Source organism: Eptatretus burgeri, chromosome 7 (genome assembly GCF_056783735.1).
Source record: "Eptatretus burgeri isolate ZD-2024b chromosome 7, Ebu_testis_v1, whole genome shotgun sequence".
Taxonomy (NCBI): Eukaryota; Metazoa; Chordata; class Myxini; order Myxiniformes; family Myxinidae; genus Eptatretus; species Eptatretus burgeri.
Window position 1 is genome coordinate 27,782,992 of NC_140967.1, and position 20,636 is coordinate 27,803,627.

Here is a 20,636-nt window from a genome sequence, read left to right on the forward strand (position 1 = left end):
GATAAATTCAAACCAAAGAATGGTTGAACAATTTTCAGGGTCAAAGGCATGAAACTTGTAATCCATTGTTCTTAAAAACGCACCTTGCCAGCTTTCTTGACCTTCAGTTCACGTACCACCTCTCCTTGGGCTGCCACCTTGTTGTATAGGGCAAGGGCATCTGCACAATACGACTTTGCCTGTTCCTCAGCTGGAACTACCACCTGGGCCTGAGGTTGAGCTTTGCCAGGTTGGTAGTCCTGACCAGTCTGTGCCTTGTACTCAGTTTTAAGAACCAAAAGAACCTTCACGGCAGCATCGATTTCATCCTGTGGGCGAGAAATGATGAGGTCCTGAGCCTTGTGGAGGTTGTCCAGACACATATCAATGCACGAGCCTCTCCAAGAACTCTGGTTTTAAAGCCATAAAACCATTCACTTCATCCTGGTCAAAGAATAGTGGGGGATGTATGCTCAATAAAAAAGTAGACAAGCATGACAGGAAGCATCCTATGAGAAATTTGCAATGCCCAGGAATAAAAACAAAACGAGTTCAGCAGATAATTCACACCAATGAACGTTCAACAATCTTCCTGATAAAAAGCATAAAAAATTGTAATCCATTGTCTATAAAAATGCACCTTGCCAGCTTTCTTGACCTTCAGTCCACGTACCACCTCTCCTTGGGATGCCACCTTGTAGTAGATGGGAGGAGGATCCTCAGAACTGGACTTAGCCTGGGCCTCAGCTGGAACCACCACCTGGGCCTGTGGTTGAGCTTTGACAGGTTGGTAGTCCTGGCCAGTCTGTGCCTTGTACTCAGCTTTAAGAGTCAAAAGAACCTTCACGGCAGCATCAATCTTATCCTATGGGCAAGGGGACACAATCAAGAGGGCCTGAGTCTGGCCGAGGTTGTCCAGGCAGATAAGTGTGCAAGAGCCTCTCCAAAAACTGTTTTTTGAGCCATAAGAGTTTTACTCCACCATTCACCTCATCCTGATCCACAAATGATGGGAACCACATGGTCAAAAAGTAGACCAGTATGAAAAGAAGCAGTGCATTGGAAATTAGAACAGCACTCGGCAGAGCGCATTCCTCCGTCAGGCTGAACAGGTTATGTTTTGTACCCATCTGATAGGCCAGATTTGCATCTAGACCTGAACCAAAATCGAATCAGCTTGTTCCTGTCACCGACCAAGCTGTTATCATCCACCAAGTTTGGTCATAACCTGTCCATAACCTTTTGAAATATCATGCAATGTATCGTTTTTGGTCCCATCTTTCAAGGGTGAAGAATCACTTTGAAGATTAAAATTTTTTATTGGATCCGGAACTTCACCAAAATGTAATCCATTATTCCTCGTCACATAACCTGTTGACCAAATTTCGTCCGAATCCATCCATTACTTTTTGAGATATCGTGCTATACAGGACTGTATTTCCAGTGTATAAACCGCAATTTATCGACAAAAAAGGTAAAAGTTGGGGGTGTGGTTAATACATGGGTAGAGAAAAAAAATAAAAGAAAAGGGGGGGGGATCAGTCTTAAAAATGATCAATGCTGAATTTCAATTGTATTCCAAATGAACATTTTTGTGGCAGTCGGAACTGCTGTTAATCTCAATTCCGCTGTTTAAATTTTGAAAACCGGTTCAGGTTAAGAGTTTGTACAGCGTTTTATTAACAGTTTGCGGAAATTAAATAAAAAAAACAAAACCGAGACACATGGAGGGTTTAGGTATGTGGTGCATAAAGAGCCTCGCACCTCTGAAAACACCATTAAACTCAGAAGAAAAAGAAGAAGAACACCACCTGGTCTCACATCAAAAAAAGAATTATTCACAATAGCTGGAGTCCAATAACGGAGCACCCCCCTCAAATAATCTTGTGTGGCAAGTTTCCCACGTAAGTCGTGTTCAAGAGGAAGACACTGCCCAAAGACAAGTATCCAGCAGGCATCATCATTTGTGTGCAACAGAAAGGGTGGACAGACGAGGGACTTGTGGTGGTGACTATCTTTTTACATGCATCATTTACGACATGAACATCCGATGCAGGCAGAATTAATCCACCAAGCTTGTTCCTAACATGCTGACACTATGATAGCAAATGCTGGATAGCAGGGCATGGTTTAAAACTAGGAACAACCAATCAACCCCGAGTACTTTCTATACGAGGGCAGGAAATTTTTTAAAAGGAAGAAAAAGAATCTCATGAGAGCGAGGAGCCATGTTAGACGGTGAAGCTTTAAGAAATACCAGTGTTACTCAGTTATTTTGGTTCTCTTCGTTCTTCCTTGTTTCTCTTCATTTTCCCTCGTTTCTATCAGCGGTTCCTAACTTGCTTCCCGTGGATTACTCGCGTCGACCAGACAAACTTTCTGACTTCGCAGGCCTTTGTATTCGACCCAAGTTTTGAGGAACATTAACTACATCTCGGTGGAATCAACACAGACACCGAACTTTTCTATTTCCCAGACATGGTATTTTCATCAGTTGAAAATCAACATTTTGAGATGCGTTTCCCACCAGGATTTTTGACCCGGATTTCGAGGAGCATTGGCCAGATGCATCTTAATTGAACTTTCACCATTACTCCCGTCGCAACATTGGCTGAGCATTATGTTGACTGGGAGACTGGCGGTTTTCATCTGGAGGATGAGAAAGGTCGACCTTCTGATGATCTTCAGCTGGATCGTCAAGGTGTGGGAGGAGATACCGTCGGACATCATCAAGCGAGCATTTCTGAAATGCTGCATCTCTAACAACCTGAACGGCACAGAGGACAACATCATTTGGAAGGAGGAGGCTGCAAATTATGGTGACACCAACGTGGACTTGCTCTACCCTGATTCGGACAAGGAGCTACGTGCAGTCTTCGATGAGGAAAGCATTGACGGGGATTTCCTCTGGTTTAGCTGAAAAGCTTCATCAAACCCAAACAGCCCTTTTCAGGGCCACAAATCCACAAGAAATATGTATGATGCTGGCATGAATCCCTTTTCTTCCTTTTTCTAGGAACAAAAAAAAAATCTTTACAATATGAAAAAAAAACTTCTTGGTATCCTCACCTCTCTCTTCAACTTCTTGAAAATGAGAATAAGACTGTTAGACTAAATTAAGCGGACTTGGGAGTCAGCATGTTTATACCTCCGTACAAACGTATTTAGATCGAGATCAGAAAATAAAATGATCAATATATTCATTTATTTTAAGGGTGAAAAAACAGGGGTGAGATTAATACACCGGAAAATACGGTATATAGTTTTTGGCTCTGTCTCTCAATGGTGAAGAATCAATCAAAAATATTCTCAGATCCAGATCGTCACCAAAATCTCATCAATTTGTAATCGTCACACCCAACCTGTCCACAACTTTTGGAGATATCCTGCTCACAGACAAAGAGACAGGGGAGAAAACAACCTCTGACCAACTTCGGTGGCGGAGGTAAAAAAAATTGTGATCCCTATTACAAACAAAAACTAGTTCAGCAAATACCTCACAACAATGAATGGTTCATGATCTTCCTGATCAAAGGCACAAAAATCAGTGTCCATTGTTCTTAAAAGTGTACCTTGCCAGCTTTCTTGATCTTCAGTTCACGTACCACCTCTCCTTGGGCTGTCACCTTGTTGTATAGGGCAAGGTCATCTGCAGAACACGACTTTTCCAGCTGAGGCCCAGGCTCTACCACCTGGGCCTGAGGTGGAGCCTTGCCAAGTTGGTAGTCATGACCTGTATGTGCCTTGTACTTGGCTTTAAGAGCCAACAGAGCCTTCACAGCTTCATCAACCTCATCCTTTAGGAAAGAGAAAGCACATGATGAAGGGGGAACACTACTCTCCAAATCTGACCTGACTTTTGATTATGACCACAAACTGAGAATTAAAGGTTTTGCAGTGATACAATTGTAAGTTTTTCTCCCGTTTTATTTGCATTGAGTTTTAGAAATTGCAACAGCCATTCATTATATTGTTATGGATTCAATCATACAGACTAAGTAATTATAAAAATAGCTCATGATAAAGGAATCAATTAGAAGCATGACACGACTACGCAAGGTAGTTGTTTCTTCAAGGAAAACTCAAAGAATATATTAAAATGATCACAATGACTTCATTTTCAAGGATTTAATGAATTTGACCAGGATAGAAAAGTGACTTTTCAGGTGTTAGCCATGCCATCATCTTTAAGTGTCATTATCCCTGGTTGTCTTGCGGCATCAAGGAAGCCGACCAATCACAAAGAGAATGGATATTGAAGAGTTGTCTATATTGTGTGAGTTGAGGGCAGATTGTGATTATGTGGTGTACGATGTCGGCTTTAAAGTGACACGTGGGCAGAGCGGGTCCTGCTGAGTTGGATCAAGTTTGCGTTGATACATTTTTAATGAGGGGTGGTAACCAGAATGGAGTCTGGCTAGTGGTACTCTGGAGGACGACGGAAGAGTTTTTGTTTGGATTGATGGATCATGGGGCGTGGTTCACCGAGTATTGTGTTGTTATTCCGATGTTGCAAAGATGTAGTGCTGATGCGATTGTGAATGCTTTTCAGAAATTTTGTATTTGAGGGTGGAGATGGCACATTTGAGGATACGTTGTTGTTGCAAGTTGCCGGTGATGTATTTTTGTGTCTGGGAGGAGGTAGGTAATTGAACAAGTGGTGATATTGGCGTTCTGGTGTCTGGGTGGCATCAATGAAGTGTATCCCTCAAAATAGTATCAGAGGGTAAGTCTTATTGTTTCTGCTTGAAGGTGATTTATGTCGATGAGTTGGATAAATCACATGATCCCCCCCCCTCCCAAGTGCTTTGTTTTGGCTTTGATGACATGTTAGCCTGTTTGATTTGGATATGGTGGGAGCCCAAGTTGATCGTGGTTCAGATAAACCGTTTATAAATTGTGTTGACAGCATCAAAGTGATAAAAGTGTTGAGAAAAATGAGGCTCTCTTTTGCTTTTAAGGACGGCTCACACCCAAAACGTTCCTTCACATTCTTTCCTATGGTGGTTTGCATATCCCTCAACATTCGGTTGAAAAAAAAAGTTAATCATCTATTTAATATTTTAAACAGCACTGGTGATGTTTTAAGTTTGGTATTGGAGCAAATCAACCATCAAACCAAATTCACTTCAGAAGTTTCAAATAATTAATCACATGATCATCAAAAAAGTTTCCAATTCACCTCCAATACAAATACACCGTAATCCGAACCATGGGTCTATTTTATGCATGTAATGTCCATGGACCTCACCTTGCCAGCTTTTTTGGCCTTCAGCTGACGTACTGTCTCCCCTTGAGAAGCCACATTGTTGTACAAAGAGAGAGCATCTGCAGGAGAGGCCTGGATGTGGGGTGCAACAGGGGTTGATATTTGGATTTTGGCGGTGGAATCGGCAGGGATTTGACCAGGCTGATAGTCCTGACCAGTTTGAGCCTTGTACTCAGCTTTTAGGCCAAGGAGAACTTTAACCGCAGAATCAATTTCTTCCTAAAAAATAAGAATAAAAAAACCATGCAAATTAAACATTTTGGGAATACGTACGTGCATACCTTGCACACCAGTTTATATCATGATACAAAATAAACTAAGGCGATTAAGCGTTCACACTACCAAAAGAGATAACTGCAGACCACATCAAACCTTGTCATTCAAAGGCTAAAAACTATAGTTTTGTTGAAAAAAAAAATTGACTTTTTGCCCATAAGAGTGTAAGAAACACCATGACTGGATAAAAATTTGTTAAAATTTAAAACATGACAAAAGAAAGAATCTGATTTAAAACGTTCTCTAAAAGCAAATTATATGGTTGAACAAATAAGAATACTCATAACTCTCCACCAACACCACCACCTCCTCTATGTGTGTAATGGATAATAATCTTGCCTTGGTTGCCTTCTTGTTCTTAAGAGTCCTCACCACATCTCCCTGCTTCATCACGTGATGGTACAGCTCATTGGGAGAATTTCCTGCACTTTGGATCGAGGTTGGAGTGGCATTCTGGAGGCACGGGGCAACATTGACTCAACACACCACAAATCACAGAATCAATATGCTTACATCTTTACCTAGTCACTTGCTCACCTCCTCCTTCTTCCCCTTGTCTCGGTTACCAGCTGTTGGCATCTCTTTGGTATGACCATCGGGGATGTGAAAGAGGATACATGGTGACTCCTTGCAGCAGTAAGGGCTAAAAAGGATGGGGGACATGAGGATTCCTGTTGCTCTCTGGAATAAACCTTTCCTAAAGCTTAACCCCAGAGACCAAAAGACTGGAAACGTTCAGATGGCCAAACAATCACAACCTCAAAACACACTATTAAATTAAAATAAACACTTTTACATTATAATAGATTTTAATTAATCAACACGGCAGCACCAAAACCAATGATTTCATCAGAAGAGCAAACACAAAACATCAACACATTTTGTGCAACTTCAACAACATCAATGAACTTTAAATTAGCATCATGATGAAAAACAAACCAAAAGCAAATAAATTATGCAATTTCAATGGAAAGTAAAGGGAAACTAGAATGGCACTTTTTGACATCGACATGTCGCAAGATGTCCCTCCCCCCACACTATGACATCATTATAATACTTGCACCAAGTTTGATATAAATCTCTAAATCCAGATTCAAAATATTAAATAATTCTGGCTGCCACAAAATGTGTCAGATCACGTTGAAATTTAGAACATATATTCCCCACCATGACTACATCATAATTGTGAAGTTTCACGTCAATTGATGAAGCGGTTCAAAAGAAAGGATTAAAAAAAACAGATTTTCGCTGAATCAAAATTGGCTGCCAGACCACGTGACCTATTACTGCCAGACCATGTGACCTATATTAATTATTCGTGAATACCCTGGTATTCCCAAAGCTTGAGAACATGTGGGTGAAGTTTCCCCTCGATCTGTCAAACGGTTCTGGAGAAAAAGATTTTTAAATGTTGATTCTTCTTTTAAAATGTTGAAACCAGACCAATGATGTCATAGGTAGATAACTTTTTGGTCCTCATGGATATGCGATCTGTTCAGCTGTTTCAGAGAAGATGATTTTTTAAAGGTTTTTATGTAAAAAAAAAATAAAATAAAAAAAAAACCGGCTGAACCATGTGACTGATGACGTCAGCATTTTTTGTCATCTCGCAAATTAGCTCTCAATGACGGAGTTTTTTTCCCCATGGAGCGGTTTTGCAGATAGAGGTTTAGTTTTTTTCTTTTTTCCAATATTGTTGCCACACCACATGACCAATATGACGTCACAATTATTATTAAAACATTCTACATGAGTCATTGAATCTGTGGTGAAAATTTGTCAATCAGATAAGCGGTTGCAGGGAAAACAGAGAAAATTAGCACGGATGGACAGACGACTCCACAACATAAAGCCTCCAGCAACTTCATCAGTGGAGGCATAAAAACACATATATATATATATATATATATATATATATATATATATATATATATATATATATATATATATATATATATATATATATATTCAACTTAAGAAGCATGCTGACTGGCATGACGATGACACCATGTGCATAGATTACACCAACACATCAACTCCAAACTAGGAGGCATCCATATGGTCCTAAAGCCCTTGCAGACTGCGATTAAAGCCTATGGTCACAAATAGACAAAAGGGTAGATGTCAATATAGATTTATACAATATACATCAAACAGCTATTTATCATCTCACTAAAAGCTTCCACACAATTCGGAAAAAGACAGCTTCAGAACTGACATAAGCAATAATGTGAACATTGGTCCCCTCTGACCATCCCCTCCCCATTCTTCGACAAATGGTCAACATTCCTTGAGGTTCTTCTTCTCACGTGTGCAACACATGGCTGAGAGTAGCATCATTTCCTGGGGACAAGGCTGTGCCGCTGATGCAATGCCCCCGAAAGGTTATGGCAGGAATTTGGAATTTATTCAAGGTGCTGGCGATAACTCGCCTACTCTTTGCAAAGAATACCGTGGGATATTTAGCGCCCACCAACTAATGCGGGCAGATGGGACACCCAGTTTAACGTCCATCCAAGAGACGGCTCACGCACTGACCTACTTGTAAGACACCAGGATGACAGTTTGTAGCTGGGCCGAGATTCAAACTGAGGCCAGACGGCTCAGAGTAGAGTGTGCACTCCTCTAGGTCATCCTGCTGGCTCATTCCCCGAGTTAATGGACATCTATCTTGCCTTAACATGTGGTTTTCCTGTTGTGTTGTGGAGGGAGACTTGCATCGCTTCCTGTTTGTACACTTGCAATGACTCAAAATGCAGACATAACACCAATTGTATGCTTCCCAGCCAATTATGTACACAAGACACAGCTGTCTCCACAGAAATGACTGGGGAAATTATAATTTGCTGCCAACCTCTGTATATATTTTCCCATACAACAATGTGCCATGAAAAATTTGATAAGGACCAGTTTTTGAAATGTACCTGTTTTTCAACTTTCACAAATGATAATCAAATTTAACACGATACCACAAATGAAATGGAATATAATAGCTTCTAGTTAACTTCTGTGGGAAAAAAAAAATCTATCAGGAATGTCAATATCTTTGCAGAGTTATAAACCCTCCACCACATTGTTGCATGAACATTAAATGCATTTACAAGGTACACCATCTTGTAGGTTTGAACCTTTGGTCAAAACAAACATGGAGAAAACGAAATGTCAGAGTAACATATCAATTTGGGCACAGTTGGTAAGCTGGTAGCAGCAAGCTATTTTCAAACTGCAAGAAAAGATTTTCTTGCAAAAAAAATTTTTTTTAGTGCAATTTAAAACAGAAGTGATGATCCTCGTGTACACAATAACAAATAAGTACGAGAATGGCACTCGGTAGAGTGTAAACCTCTGCCAGGCTGAACAGTTTACATTTTGTATCTGATAGGCCGGATCTGGATCCGGACCATTTGTCCTTGTCACACACCAAAATCGAATCAGCTTGTTTTTGTCACCGACCCAACCATCCAGCAAGTTTCTTCTGAAACAGTACATAACTTTTTCAGATATCATGCCATGTATCATTTTTTGACCCATGACTCAATGGTGAAGAATCACTTGAAAAAATAAAATAAAATTTATCGGATCCGGATCTTCACCAAAATCAAATCAATTCACCAAGGTCATACACCCAACCTGCCCGCCAAATTTAGTCCGAATCTGTCCATAACGTTTTTAGATACCCTGTCTGTCTGTGAGCAGACAAACAAACCAGACAGACAGGGGGTGAAACCACAACCTCCACCCACCTTCGGTAGTGGAGGTAATCACAAAACCAATCTCAGCTTGGTCTCACCTGATGGCTTCAAAGGGTTGATCACAGATAAAGAAGCCCCTCCGTTGCAGCTGTATTCTGTCCCCTTTTTTCAAATCAATCATGCAAGGGTCTCCAATCATCTCTTCTTCTTTCTACAGAGGTGATGTTGGTGACACCAAAAGAGACACTTTAAAGATGACAAATTGAACGAAAAATCTTTGATTATCAAAAACAATCAGGATGGGTCATAATATTGTGGTGGTTTCCCGCCCGTCGACGTGCGGGTGACCACTTTTAGCCAATGGCGGCCGCTCTCGCCCACCGAACGGGCAAACCTTGTCGCAGCTTCCGGAACAACGCCGAAATCCAGCTTCGGGTGTGTTTTAAGCACACCACAGCCTTGTCAATACTCTACCCACGCTACAGGGTCCGATCGCCGAATGGTCGATTTACCTAATTAATCGCGCGGCAGACTACTGAGAGATTGTACCTCGACAGAACTCGTACAGAAACGAGCCACTTAAACAGAAAACGGAGCGTTTGCGATTGCCGAGCGGATTATCGCCAAGTCCCTCGGACCCGATTCTCTTATCGGTTTTTAAGAACCAACTATATTCCGAACTTAATAATGGCAGTTCAATCGAGGGAAAGGACGCAACGAACGGGTCAACATTCACACAAGGCCATTTATTATTATAGCACGTATGCAGGCATGCAAGTATACAATTAGGCGAGGCAAACATGCATGCAATTATTCAAGGCAAACACGCATGCATTTGTGCAAGGCAAAGAAAAGCAATGCAATCAACAAAAGCACGACAAGAAGAACTACAACCGTTGGTCTATTTATGATGTACAATTACTTATTAACAGTTCTACTTAACGGACTCGGCGCCACAACATTCATTCAAAGAAAACCCCAGGAAAGGCAAGGGGTAGGATGGACCTCTTGGGTCTTTATAATTCACGGAGCTGTGGAGACCGCAGGAACTCCGAGAGACCGGGCTGGTTACCCGTCACCTTCGTGGTGACAGGGGGCGCTCCTCGACGTCCCGTCCACACGGCAGCTGGCGTTACCGCGGCTCGGCCCAGGCCTCGTCGTGCGGCCCGGTCGATCGGGCCTAGTCGACAACGCCTCAAAGGAACGAACGGGCCTTTGCTCTTTTAGAGTTGATGCTCTCTTAAGAGCCCGCCCGTTCCTCAGCGTCGTTCGGACTGTCCAAGGGCCCGATCACCTCGGACCGTTTGCCGCTGGTTGGAGACTCCTCTCCGGCTACGCTCCAGCGACCCACAGTTTGGCACGGCACGGCAGGCTGCGCTCCAGGCTACGCTGCGACGATCCCGACTGCCTGCTCACCACGCGACTCCTCACAGGCCGCAGACGACTCTCCACCGACTCTTTTCAAGCGTGCTCCATGGCGAACCCAGACTTCTTCAGCTCCCCACCGACTTCAACTCCAACTTCAACTGCACTCCGACCTCAACTAACTCGCTTGGCTTCTCTGCGCGCCTTTATATGGAGTCCGTGAGGCAAGGTTTTGATCTCTCCCCTCCGACCACTGACCCCCCACTGGTTCCGCCCTTTTGGATCTTTTGATCTGATCGCAAGTCATGCGAAGAAAGCGGACGTTGCAGAGATCATCGGCCCTCGCCCCAATTAGGGAGTCTCCGCGTCTGGTGGCAGAGATGTTGCTAGTGGGGAACTCGCCGTGGCTGGCACAAAGATGGCAGCGCAATGGAGATGAAGGTGAGGTGATGCTGTTCGTTGTTGGTTATGTTGTGAGCAGATGTGGTTTAGATTGTGAGGAGATGTCGTGGAGAAGGTGGTTGTTGTGAAGGCGGTTGTGGAGAAGGTGGCTGTGGTGAAGGTGGTTGTTGTGAAGGCGGTTGTGGTGGTTGAGAGGCGGTTGGTCCAAAATAAAGATAGCAAAAGAAAAACACTACCTCAAAGATCACAGCCCGGTTACACGAATAAATTCCCTCTCGACATCGGTGGGGAAATCTAATCTGAACACACACTTAACGACATAACTGATCTCTGTGAAGCCTGAATGGTGTTCTGTGAATTTCCACAACCGTAACAATATTATCAAAAACTTTGATTATCAAAAACAATAATATTATGACAAGCATGTTTTAAATTGATATTGCAGATGTAAGAGTTGTAAAGTCAAGTAGATAGTCACCTTGCTCTCCTTGTTGATGAAGTCCTTGAAGTCATCATCTTTGCCCAAGACCGGCTTGTTGATGATGTGATCAAAGTACACACACATGACTGGCAATGTTCGAGATGTTGGAGTCTGCGCCAGCCAAGTCAGCTTGGCCGTTCCTTTGTAATCTGTGTCTTCAAACTGTGGCTCAACCTCCAAAGAGGAAACATTTCCATCTGAGTGTCTGCCATGAGAAGGAATAGAATGGATGGATGTTTGCACAGATGCAAACAAGGTACACTCAGTGTTTTGGCATGGCATTGATGCAAACTACAGGGATACATTGTGAACTCTGAGTAATGCTTTGGTAACTATAAACCAAGCAGCTATGAATTGGTGAAAAGGGTCAAAGACTCATATCTTGCTACCCACAAACTCAAGAATAATAAAAATAATAATATATATTTTAAAAATCAAATACTTTGGGGGTGCATTCAGACAGAGGATGATCAATTTAATATGCTTTGCAACGACTATATGTTACCAGAATGTAGCTTGGTGTTACATGGGAAACAAACTTGTTGATCCTTTTGATAATCATGTTGCCCCAGTTGATGAAGGTAACTTTATCATTCTCCTTCAAGGTCTCTGCATCAGCTCCGTCAATCAGGATATCTGGTCCATACGAAACACGTTTCATCCCCACATCTGGATTCTGGAACATAGGGATTGGAGGAGTTTGCAAAACAAAGTAAATGTGTATGCATCTTTCGACATCACGATGACAAAAAAAACTACAACTAGAACTGCCACTTTATAACTGCTGGCAGTGATGACCGGGTACCCAGTCCGTCCGCCTTTGATACAACATAGGACTTTGTGCAGATGACAGTCGCAAAGTTTCGCATTCATCGGGAAAGTGGTTCCAGAAAAAAACATTATTGAAGAGTGATACAAACAGAGGCCTGCTTCGATATGGCGTGGGACTGAAGAGCTGCGAACCGGGCAGCTTAAAGTGTTCAATTTCCTTATTACTGGCGAACAGATTCAAATAATTAAATAATTCTGGCTGCCAAACCGCGTGACCGATCAGGTTGAAATTTTAAACTTTTGTTTCGCATGTCGGCTGAATTACAAATGTGGAGTTTCATATATATAGAAGCAGCGGTTCCAGAGTAAACATTAATTAATATTTATCCTTCAATCCAAGATGGCGGCCAAACCATGTGACTTGTGATGTCATAATTTTCACCACATGTGCAAACACGATCGGAGACGATAAGTGCAAATTTTCGCTTCGCTTGGTTAAGCAGTTCCAGAGAAAACATTATTTAATATTTTTCTTAAAACCAACATGGCTGCCAAACCCTGGGGCCGATCCCATTGAAATTTCAAACCCTCATTCCGCATGACTGTTCCAGCATAAAGGTGATGTTTCACATTGATTGATGCAGTTGTTCCAGAGTAAACATTAATTAATATTTTTCCTTCAATCCACTATGGCTGCCAAACGTTGCGTCGTACCTCAAAAGGGGGTGAGAACTTTTTATTCGTCATGGAGAGGCGGTCCTAGTGGTGGAGTTTCGCCTGGATCTGTTCAGTCGTGTCAGAGAAAAAGACGTTTTAAGATATTATTTTTCAATCCAAGATGGCTGACGAACCATGTGACCTATGACATCACAAGTTTATATTCTGCTTCCAACTGGGTATTGGAACACGTGTGTGAAGTTTCGTGTTAATCGGTAAAGATGCGTTTTTCTATCCAAGATGGCCGCCAAACCATGTGACGTGTGACATCATAATTTTTAACTCTCGTGCAGACACGATGGTAGATGATAATTGCAAACTTTCGATTCGTTAGGTTAAGCGGTTCCAGAGAAAACATTATTTAATATTTTTTCTTAAATCCAAGATGGCGGCCAAACCGTGTGACTTATCAATTCGAAATTAACAAACTTATATCGCCTACGTGTCCCGAATATACTTCTGAAATCTGCCCTTCATCCGACCAGCGCTTCTGGAGAAGAAGATGTTTGAAGGTTTTAGGGTTTTTTCAAGATGGCCGCCAAACCATGTGACGTATCAACAACAAATTAACAAACTTGAGAAAGGACCTCATGGGGAATATATGTGTTAAGTTTCGTCTTGATCTGTCTTGCCCTTCTGGAGAAGAAGATTTTTAAAATTTATTCATTTTCAATCCAAGATGGCTGCCGAACCTTGTGACCTATGATATCATAAATTTAAATTCTGCTTTCCATCGTCGACCCGAACAAGTGTGTGAAGTTTCGTGTAAATCGGATAAAGTCTATTTTTCTATCCAAGATGGCCGCCAAACCATGTGACTTCTGAGGTAAAAATTTTTTACCATGTATGCAGACTTGAGCGTGGAAGGCACTTGCAAATTTTCGCTTCGATGGCTTATGAAATACCAGAGAAAACATTATTTAATATTTTTCTTAAATCCAACATGGCGGCCAAACCATGTGACCTATCACTTTGAAATTAACAAACTTGCATCGCATACATGTCACGAATATAATGCTGAAATCTCGCCTTCATTGGACCAGCGCTTCTGGAGAAGAAGATGTTTGAAGGTTTTAGGGTTTTTTCAAGATGGCCGCCAAACCATGTGACGTATCAATAACAAATTAACAAACTTGAAAGAGGACTTCAGGGGGAATGTGCGTGTAAAGTTTCGCCTCAATCTGCATAGCCGTTCTGGAGAAGAAGATTTTTTTAAAAAAAAAACACTAAAAAACAAGATGGCGGCCGAATTACGTCATCGATGACGTCAAGAAAAACATTTTCGTCAGTGATTTTTGGCGTAGATGATGCTCAGAATTTTTCAGATTTTTCCCATATGGCGTTCTACTTGACGAATTTTCACCGGTATATCGCTTCACCTATGACATCATGAAAAATCACACGTGTTCCCCATCGGGAGCTTAGTAAAATGTATCAAGCGAAAAAATTTTCCATTGCACGGTTTCTGAGATACAGAGGTCCAAAGTTTATCGTTTTTTTCAAGATGGCGCCCGCACCACGTGACCAATGACGTCATAATTATAACGTGATTGTGCTATCAAAAAAGATACATACTGTGGTGAAAATTTTGTCTCGATCGGACTTAGTCTCCCAGAGAAAATGATTTTTAAAGCGAAAAAGGGTGCAAAATGCCGGCGGAAAAAGAAAAATAATAATAAACAGAAGAAAAACAATAGGGTACCCTGTACTCACAGGGTACCCTAATAAACCTCTCTGTCTGTGCCGGCATGCAAAAGTTTGGGTTATTCCTACTTTAGGGTATATTCATCAACATATCAGTGATAACAATCATGTGTTTGTCATTGTAAACTAACAGCCTTTATAAATGCACGTGAAACAAACTGCTGAAGTAAATAAAAAGAAGTGTCATTTTTAGTATCAGTCAATACTGCAATACTGCACCAATAGTCAATATAGTCAATACTACAATCAGTCAATACCCTTTAGCTTTTTTCTTGAGTGCCATCACTCTTTTACCCATGCTTCCTCTATATGACTGAATCACTCTTTGAGGAATATTGTGCCAAATATCCTGTAGTACATTCTACAGTTCTGTAAGGTTATTTGGGTTTATCTTGTTCTTCTCTGTTCCTAGGTAATCCCATATGGCCTCGATGGGACTCATGTCCAGATTCTGGGGAAGCCATTCTAGCACTTGGAGCACGGCAGCTGTAACCTTGTTCTCCAAATATGGTTTTACTATATTGGAAGTATGTTTTGGATAATCACCTTGTTAGAAAATGAATCCTCTTCTGATTAAACAATTTCCACGAGGAACTGTAAGGTAATGCAATATCTGCTGGTACTTCTCTATTGTTAGTGTCCTTGATTTAAACAAGTTTTCCTTTACCAAAAGCTGAAATGTAACCTCACTCACAGAGCTTCTCCATTGTTTAACAGCAGGCTGCAAACACAGCATGTCATCAAGTTCTCCAAGTCTTCGGTGTACAAACTGGCATCTCTTCGATCCAAAAGGTTCAAACTTCAATTCATCAGACCAGAGGACCTCATTCCATTGTTCATTCACCCAATCTTGTATTTCCTTGCAAATTTCAGTCTTTTCACCTTATTCTGTGATCCTTGCAGTGGTTTTTTTGCTGCATCTCTGCCATGTCGACCTGCTGCAATCAGTCTTCTGCACACAGTGATGGATGAGATGTTAACGTTCAGTCCTACTTTCATTTCATTTGTCAGCTGCTGATGATCTTCTTCTATCGTGTAACCATCTGCTTGAGCACCAGCGTCCAGAGCAGTCAGGCTTTACACCAAAGAGGTCAACGATTGACCGTATCCTTGCACTTTGTGTCCTCACCGAACGCAGACGAGAGTTTCGGCAGGGGCTGCTTGCAGCCTATGTTGATCTCTGTAAAGCGTTCGATTCAGTGAATCGGGATGTCCTCTGGAGGATTCTTGGTCTTCGTGGGGTGCCACCAAAACTGATCGATCTGATGTCTGAACTCTACTCTGGTACTGAGAGTGCTGTGAAGTGTGGTTGTACCACCTCTGACTTATTTCCAGTTGTTACTGGAGTTCGTCAGGGATGTGTACTTGCCCCCACACTTTTCAGCACTTGTATGGACTGGATTTTAGGGAGGATGTCGGAGAGATCAAGTTGCGGTGCATCGTTTGGGAATGTCAAGATCTCGGACCTTGATTTTGCAGACGATGCAGTCATCTTTGCGGAGACTTTAGACATCCTTTTGGGGGCCCTCGAGGTGCTGAATGAGGAGTCGGAGCCGCTGGGATTACGGGTTTCTTGGGTCAAAACTAAGATCCAGGCTTTCGGTGACATCTTGGATGCTGCTGTCCTGTCTGTGTCTGTTTGTGGTGAGGATGTTGAGGTCGTGGAGAGATTCACTTACCTTGGCAGTGATATTCATGTCTCTGCTGGCTGCGAGTCAGAGGTCAATAGACGTCTGGGTCGGGCCTGGGGAGTCATGGATTCACTGGATCATGGGGTGTGGCGCTGCCGGTACCTGTGCGGGAGGACGAAAGTCCGAGTCTTCAGGTCCTTGGTACTTCCAGTCTTGCTCTATGGGTGCGAGACTTGGACTCTGACCAAGGATCTGAGATGGAGACTTAATTCCTTTGGTACCAGGTCTCTTCGGAGAATCCTTGGCTATCGCTGGTCGGATTTTGTATCCAGCGAGCGGTTGCTGAGAGAGACTCAGATGAGATTTGTTACCTGCATAGTCCGTGAGCGTCAGTTGCGGCTGTATGGACATGTGGCTCGTTTTCCTGACGCTGATCCTGCTTACCAGATTCTCTCAGCGAGGGAGTCTCATGAGTGGAGGAGGCCAGTGGGCCGACCACGTGCCTCATGGTTGCAGCAGGTTGACCATCATCTCAAGGAGATGGGGATGGGCCTGGCATCTGCCTGGGGGATGGCCAGACGGAGGCCCCTGGAGTACCGGCGGAAAGTGGACGCAGCGACGCGCTGTTCTGGCACATGCTCCCATACCTGACCTGACCTGTAAGCTGAGCAACTTCACGTGCTTATCTTTTCTTGGGGAGGTTCTTCTGGGTCTTCCTGGCCTTTTCTCCTCTTGTACCAAGATAGTTCATTGCAGGCATTGCAAAGGGTACCTCACACCATTGTATGAGATCTTCAGCTTTTCTGCTATTTTCTTCATGGATGCCCTTCTTCTCACAGAGTCTGGATCTTCACAAGCTATTCTGTTGAAAGTTGCTTCTTTGGCACCATTTTGAACCCACTCATACACTTTGAAGCAAGGGAACAAGCTGATGAAAAGTAATTTTATATAATCACAACCATCCAACTTATGTTGCGGTTTCTTGTAATTCACATTAACATAACCGGTGTTGATGACTTCAATAATTTATCATTTTCTGTACAAAAATCCACAAACTATCTCCTTCATATTTTGTTTGTGGTAAGTGCATATGAATAGCAAATCATAATAATGTGATGGTTTTGGAAATGTATCCCTGAGGAGAGCATTCATGTACATGCAGGATTCCGAAGAATGAGTTACTCCATAAGTTTATGTGGTTGGTCGACCTATGCTTTGGGGTGATGCGTTGGGGTTAGTCCAAGTCCCTGGTGTGATGTCTTCCCCCTCTGCTACTTTCAATCTTCTCTCAATCCACCATCGGTCCGTTCCAACAATCCTCCCCTCTGCTCTCCACAATCCACCAATAATCCACTTCACCAAACCTCAATTCAATAACCCCTCTTTCATCACACCAGTCTTTCCCTTAGCCCCGCAGGTTTATTCTCATCCTTCAGTGCATCTGTCTTACTCACCACTCAGCCCACTCTATTTTATTAGCCCCAATTAACCATCCGTTCATCTGATAATTCACGTTTACTTTTCACCATATGTTCATTCATCCCTCACCATTAGAGATGATTGGTCCTCCGTGCCAATCGGATTACCCTCCTCCATTCTTCCTTCCCTGCACTTCCACATTCGTCATGTGGGACAATGCTATTCAAGTACGAAATACAGCAGGCCCTCCCCGAATGCGGGTTTCCACATTGTGGTTTCACTTCATCGCAGTTGAATATGCCAATCGCGGAATGGGTGCCTCGCTCAATCGCGGTCTGGCACAGAGCAAGACAACCCCGCATCTTCGTTTCACCTCACAGCCCCACACTGCCCTCCATCGTACTCTCAGTTGCTCTTTCAATATCGTGCCACACGGACTTATCATGTGATGTCACTTGATTTCGTTTGATATCACATGATTGAGTGTGATCATAAGTTATCGTGTGATTTAGTGTGATAGTGCATGATATTGTGTGATTTAGTTTTCGCGAATCTTTTAATTACATTGTGGGGTTTTCGTGACAGTAAATATTGATGAAGAAGAACATGTGGAGTTTTCGTGAAATAAGGCAAATGAAACGTTATAAAATGGTATTAAAAGCTTTCAAAGTAAGAAGCAAATTTATTCAATTATGAGGAATGTTGGTTTAATTGAGAAGTCATGAGAAAGGAAGAAATAAGGGATGAACCAAGGAAGTAATTAGTTCGTGATTTTTTTTTCCGAGTGAAAATATTTGTTTGTTTGTTTTGAAGTGAGAAGGGGGAAATAAGATAACGTTGAGGAGGATGAAAAAGAACACTTGGGATAAAACAGAATGAGGAAGACATCTTGAGAGGTGCTTGAAATTCAAACACAAGATGGACACTATCATGCCACCCAATGCGGAGGAGGTCTATTAGGACAAGCAGAACAAGGCAAAACAGACAAAGATCACCTCCTTCTATGAGCCTTGCAGACAATTTGTTCATTCACACACTATGGTCCTTACAGACGACTTGTTCATTTACACAATATGGTGCTTAGACGATTTGTTCATTTACACACAATGGTACTAAGATGATTTATTCATCTACACTGTATGGTCCTTACAGACGTTTTGTTCATTTACATTACACTATATGATATGGGCCTTAAAGATGATTTGTTAATTTACATTACACTATATGACATGAGCCTGGTGTGGCTTAGTGGTTAAGACGGTGGCTTGGGATACTCGGGGTCCTGAGTTCGAGCCCTGCTGGCCGCTGAGTTAGCATCAGGGAGGTTGACTCAGCCTGTCATCCTTTCGAAGGTCGGCGAAATGAGAACCAGTATAGTGGTAATTAGCCCTGCAGGCTCGAAGGCGACTAAAGTGTTGGCGCCAGGAAGGGCATCCGGCTGTAAAAACATTGCCACAAGAAAGGGTACCATGATTGGAGCCCACAAAAAGCTGACCTCTGCTCAGGGATAAAGGCTTTCAAATGGTGTGATGATGACATTATATGATATGGGCCTTAGAGATGATTTGTTCTAGCATGTTCAGATCTGCAGATTTTTGTGTCTCCCATGTCAACCTATTCCCTCGCACCCTAATGGTAGATTGACTCCGTGATTTTTTTTTCTCCTACTTGAGATAAGATTTATGCATTAAAAAAACATTTATATATGGTCAGATAGCCCATTTTACTTCCCAAGATCTCATGCCTATTCCCACTGAGAGCAAGAGCTATGGGAAATGTACATATTATGCTATCTCTCATCAGACATGAGGCAGAAACTCACCTTTGGGTGCTTAGGCACATCTCTCTTCTCTTCTTGAACACCATACACTTTCACAGGTACCACTTTGTGACGTAAAAGGGCAGTGAAGCGAGGTGCGATTGGGTCGATCACCTAACATATGGATGGGGGTGAAAAAAAAAGAAAGAAATATCACCTGCAACTCAACATAACAATGTGACATGAAGAGAGAAGAGAAGTGACAACTTTCAACAACTCATTTTTACTCACCTCAAATTACTTTAAAAATAAAAAATAGCAATTAAAATTATTGGCCTGTGTACTCGCATTTATCAGACTCGGAGTCTTTTTAATGAAGCATATCGCATTTATATCTTATGAACTTCTGGGATACTGGAATTCAAGGTTCAAGCTCAACATACAGTGTTGATTTTTCTGTTGCCTCATGTCCTTATAAGTTATGCAAAAGTTCACCAATATATCTCAGTGCCCTGATGTGCACAAACATACAAGTGTTTAATTGTTCATTTTTCACTTTCCTCACTCATATTATGGAATGTCTGTTCATCATAGCTACGAATTGCTGGGTACATTGCAATGCTTATAAAAGCCCGGAGACGCCAGCATTCGTGGCTTCATTTCATTTCCGCCTATGTGATAACCTCGAGAATCTCTTAAACTAAGCTGAATTACAAAATTGAAGCTCCAGAGTCGAACTCAGAAGCAGTTCCGATGCTTAAAAAAAGTGTTCATCTATCTATAATTCCAGCAATGTGTGTGTGTGTGTGTGTGTGTGTGTGTGTGTGTGTGTGTGTGTGTGTGTGTGTGTGTGTGTGTGTGTGTGTGTGTGTGTGTGTGACCGCCGTTTCTCGACAACTGCCAGTCCGATTAAAAACTTGCCAGGAATATTGCCGGGGACCCACGGATGTGCCTTTTCAAGGTTTGATATTAATTGGACGAGCGGTTGCCAAGTTACGGCCATTTTATTGATTTTTCAGTGTTGGAAAGGTGTATATATCGCAGCTGAAGTGTCGTTCCACCTTATCATGCCATTTTTTCTCAAACATATCTCAGAATAATGATAACAGCATATTGATAATAATAATAATAATAGCACAATAATTGGCAGTAATAAAAAGAATAACGTGAT

The 20,636-nt window shown here is 42.2% G+C and overlaps 1 protein-coding gene across 1 annotated transcript in view; it reads right to left on the reverse strand.

Moving 5' to 3' along the window:
- The window catches only part of EPRS1 (glutamyl-prolyl-tRNA synthetase 1), a 125,931-nt gene that overhangs the window by 37,389 nt on the left and 67,906 nt on the right, over positions 1-20,636 (reverse strand). The window contains exons 13-22 of the mRNA XM_085887809.1: positions 19,529-19,639; positions 12,004-12,140; positions 11,462-11,669; positions 9,315-9,427; positions 6,062-6,167; positions 5,864-5,977; positions 5,231-5,467; positions 3,552-3,776; positions 620-844; positions 84-308 (exon numbers count right to left, since the gene is read on the reverse strand). Coding sequence (XP_085743935.1) covers positions 84-308; positions 620-844; positions 3,552-3,776; positions 5,231-5,467; positions 5,864-5,977; positions 6,062-6,167; positions 9,315-9,427; positions 11,462-11,669; positions 12,004-12,140; positions 19,529-19,639 — 1,701 coding nt within the window. The remainder of the gene's footprint in view (positions 1-83; positions 309-619; positions 845-3,551; positions 3,777-5,230; positions 5,468-5,863; positions 5,978-6,061; positions 6,168-9,314; positions 9,428-11,461; positions 11,670-12,003; positions 12,141-19,528; positions 19,640-20,636) is intronic.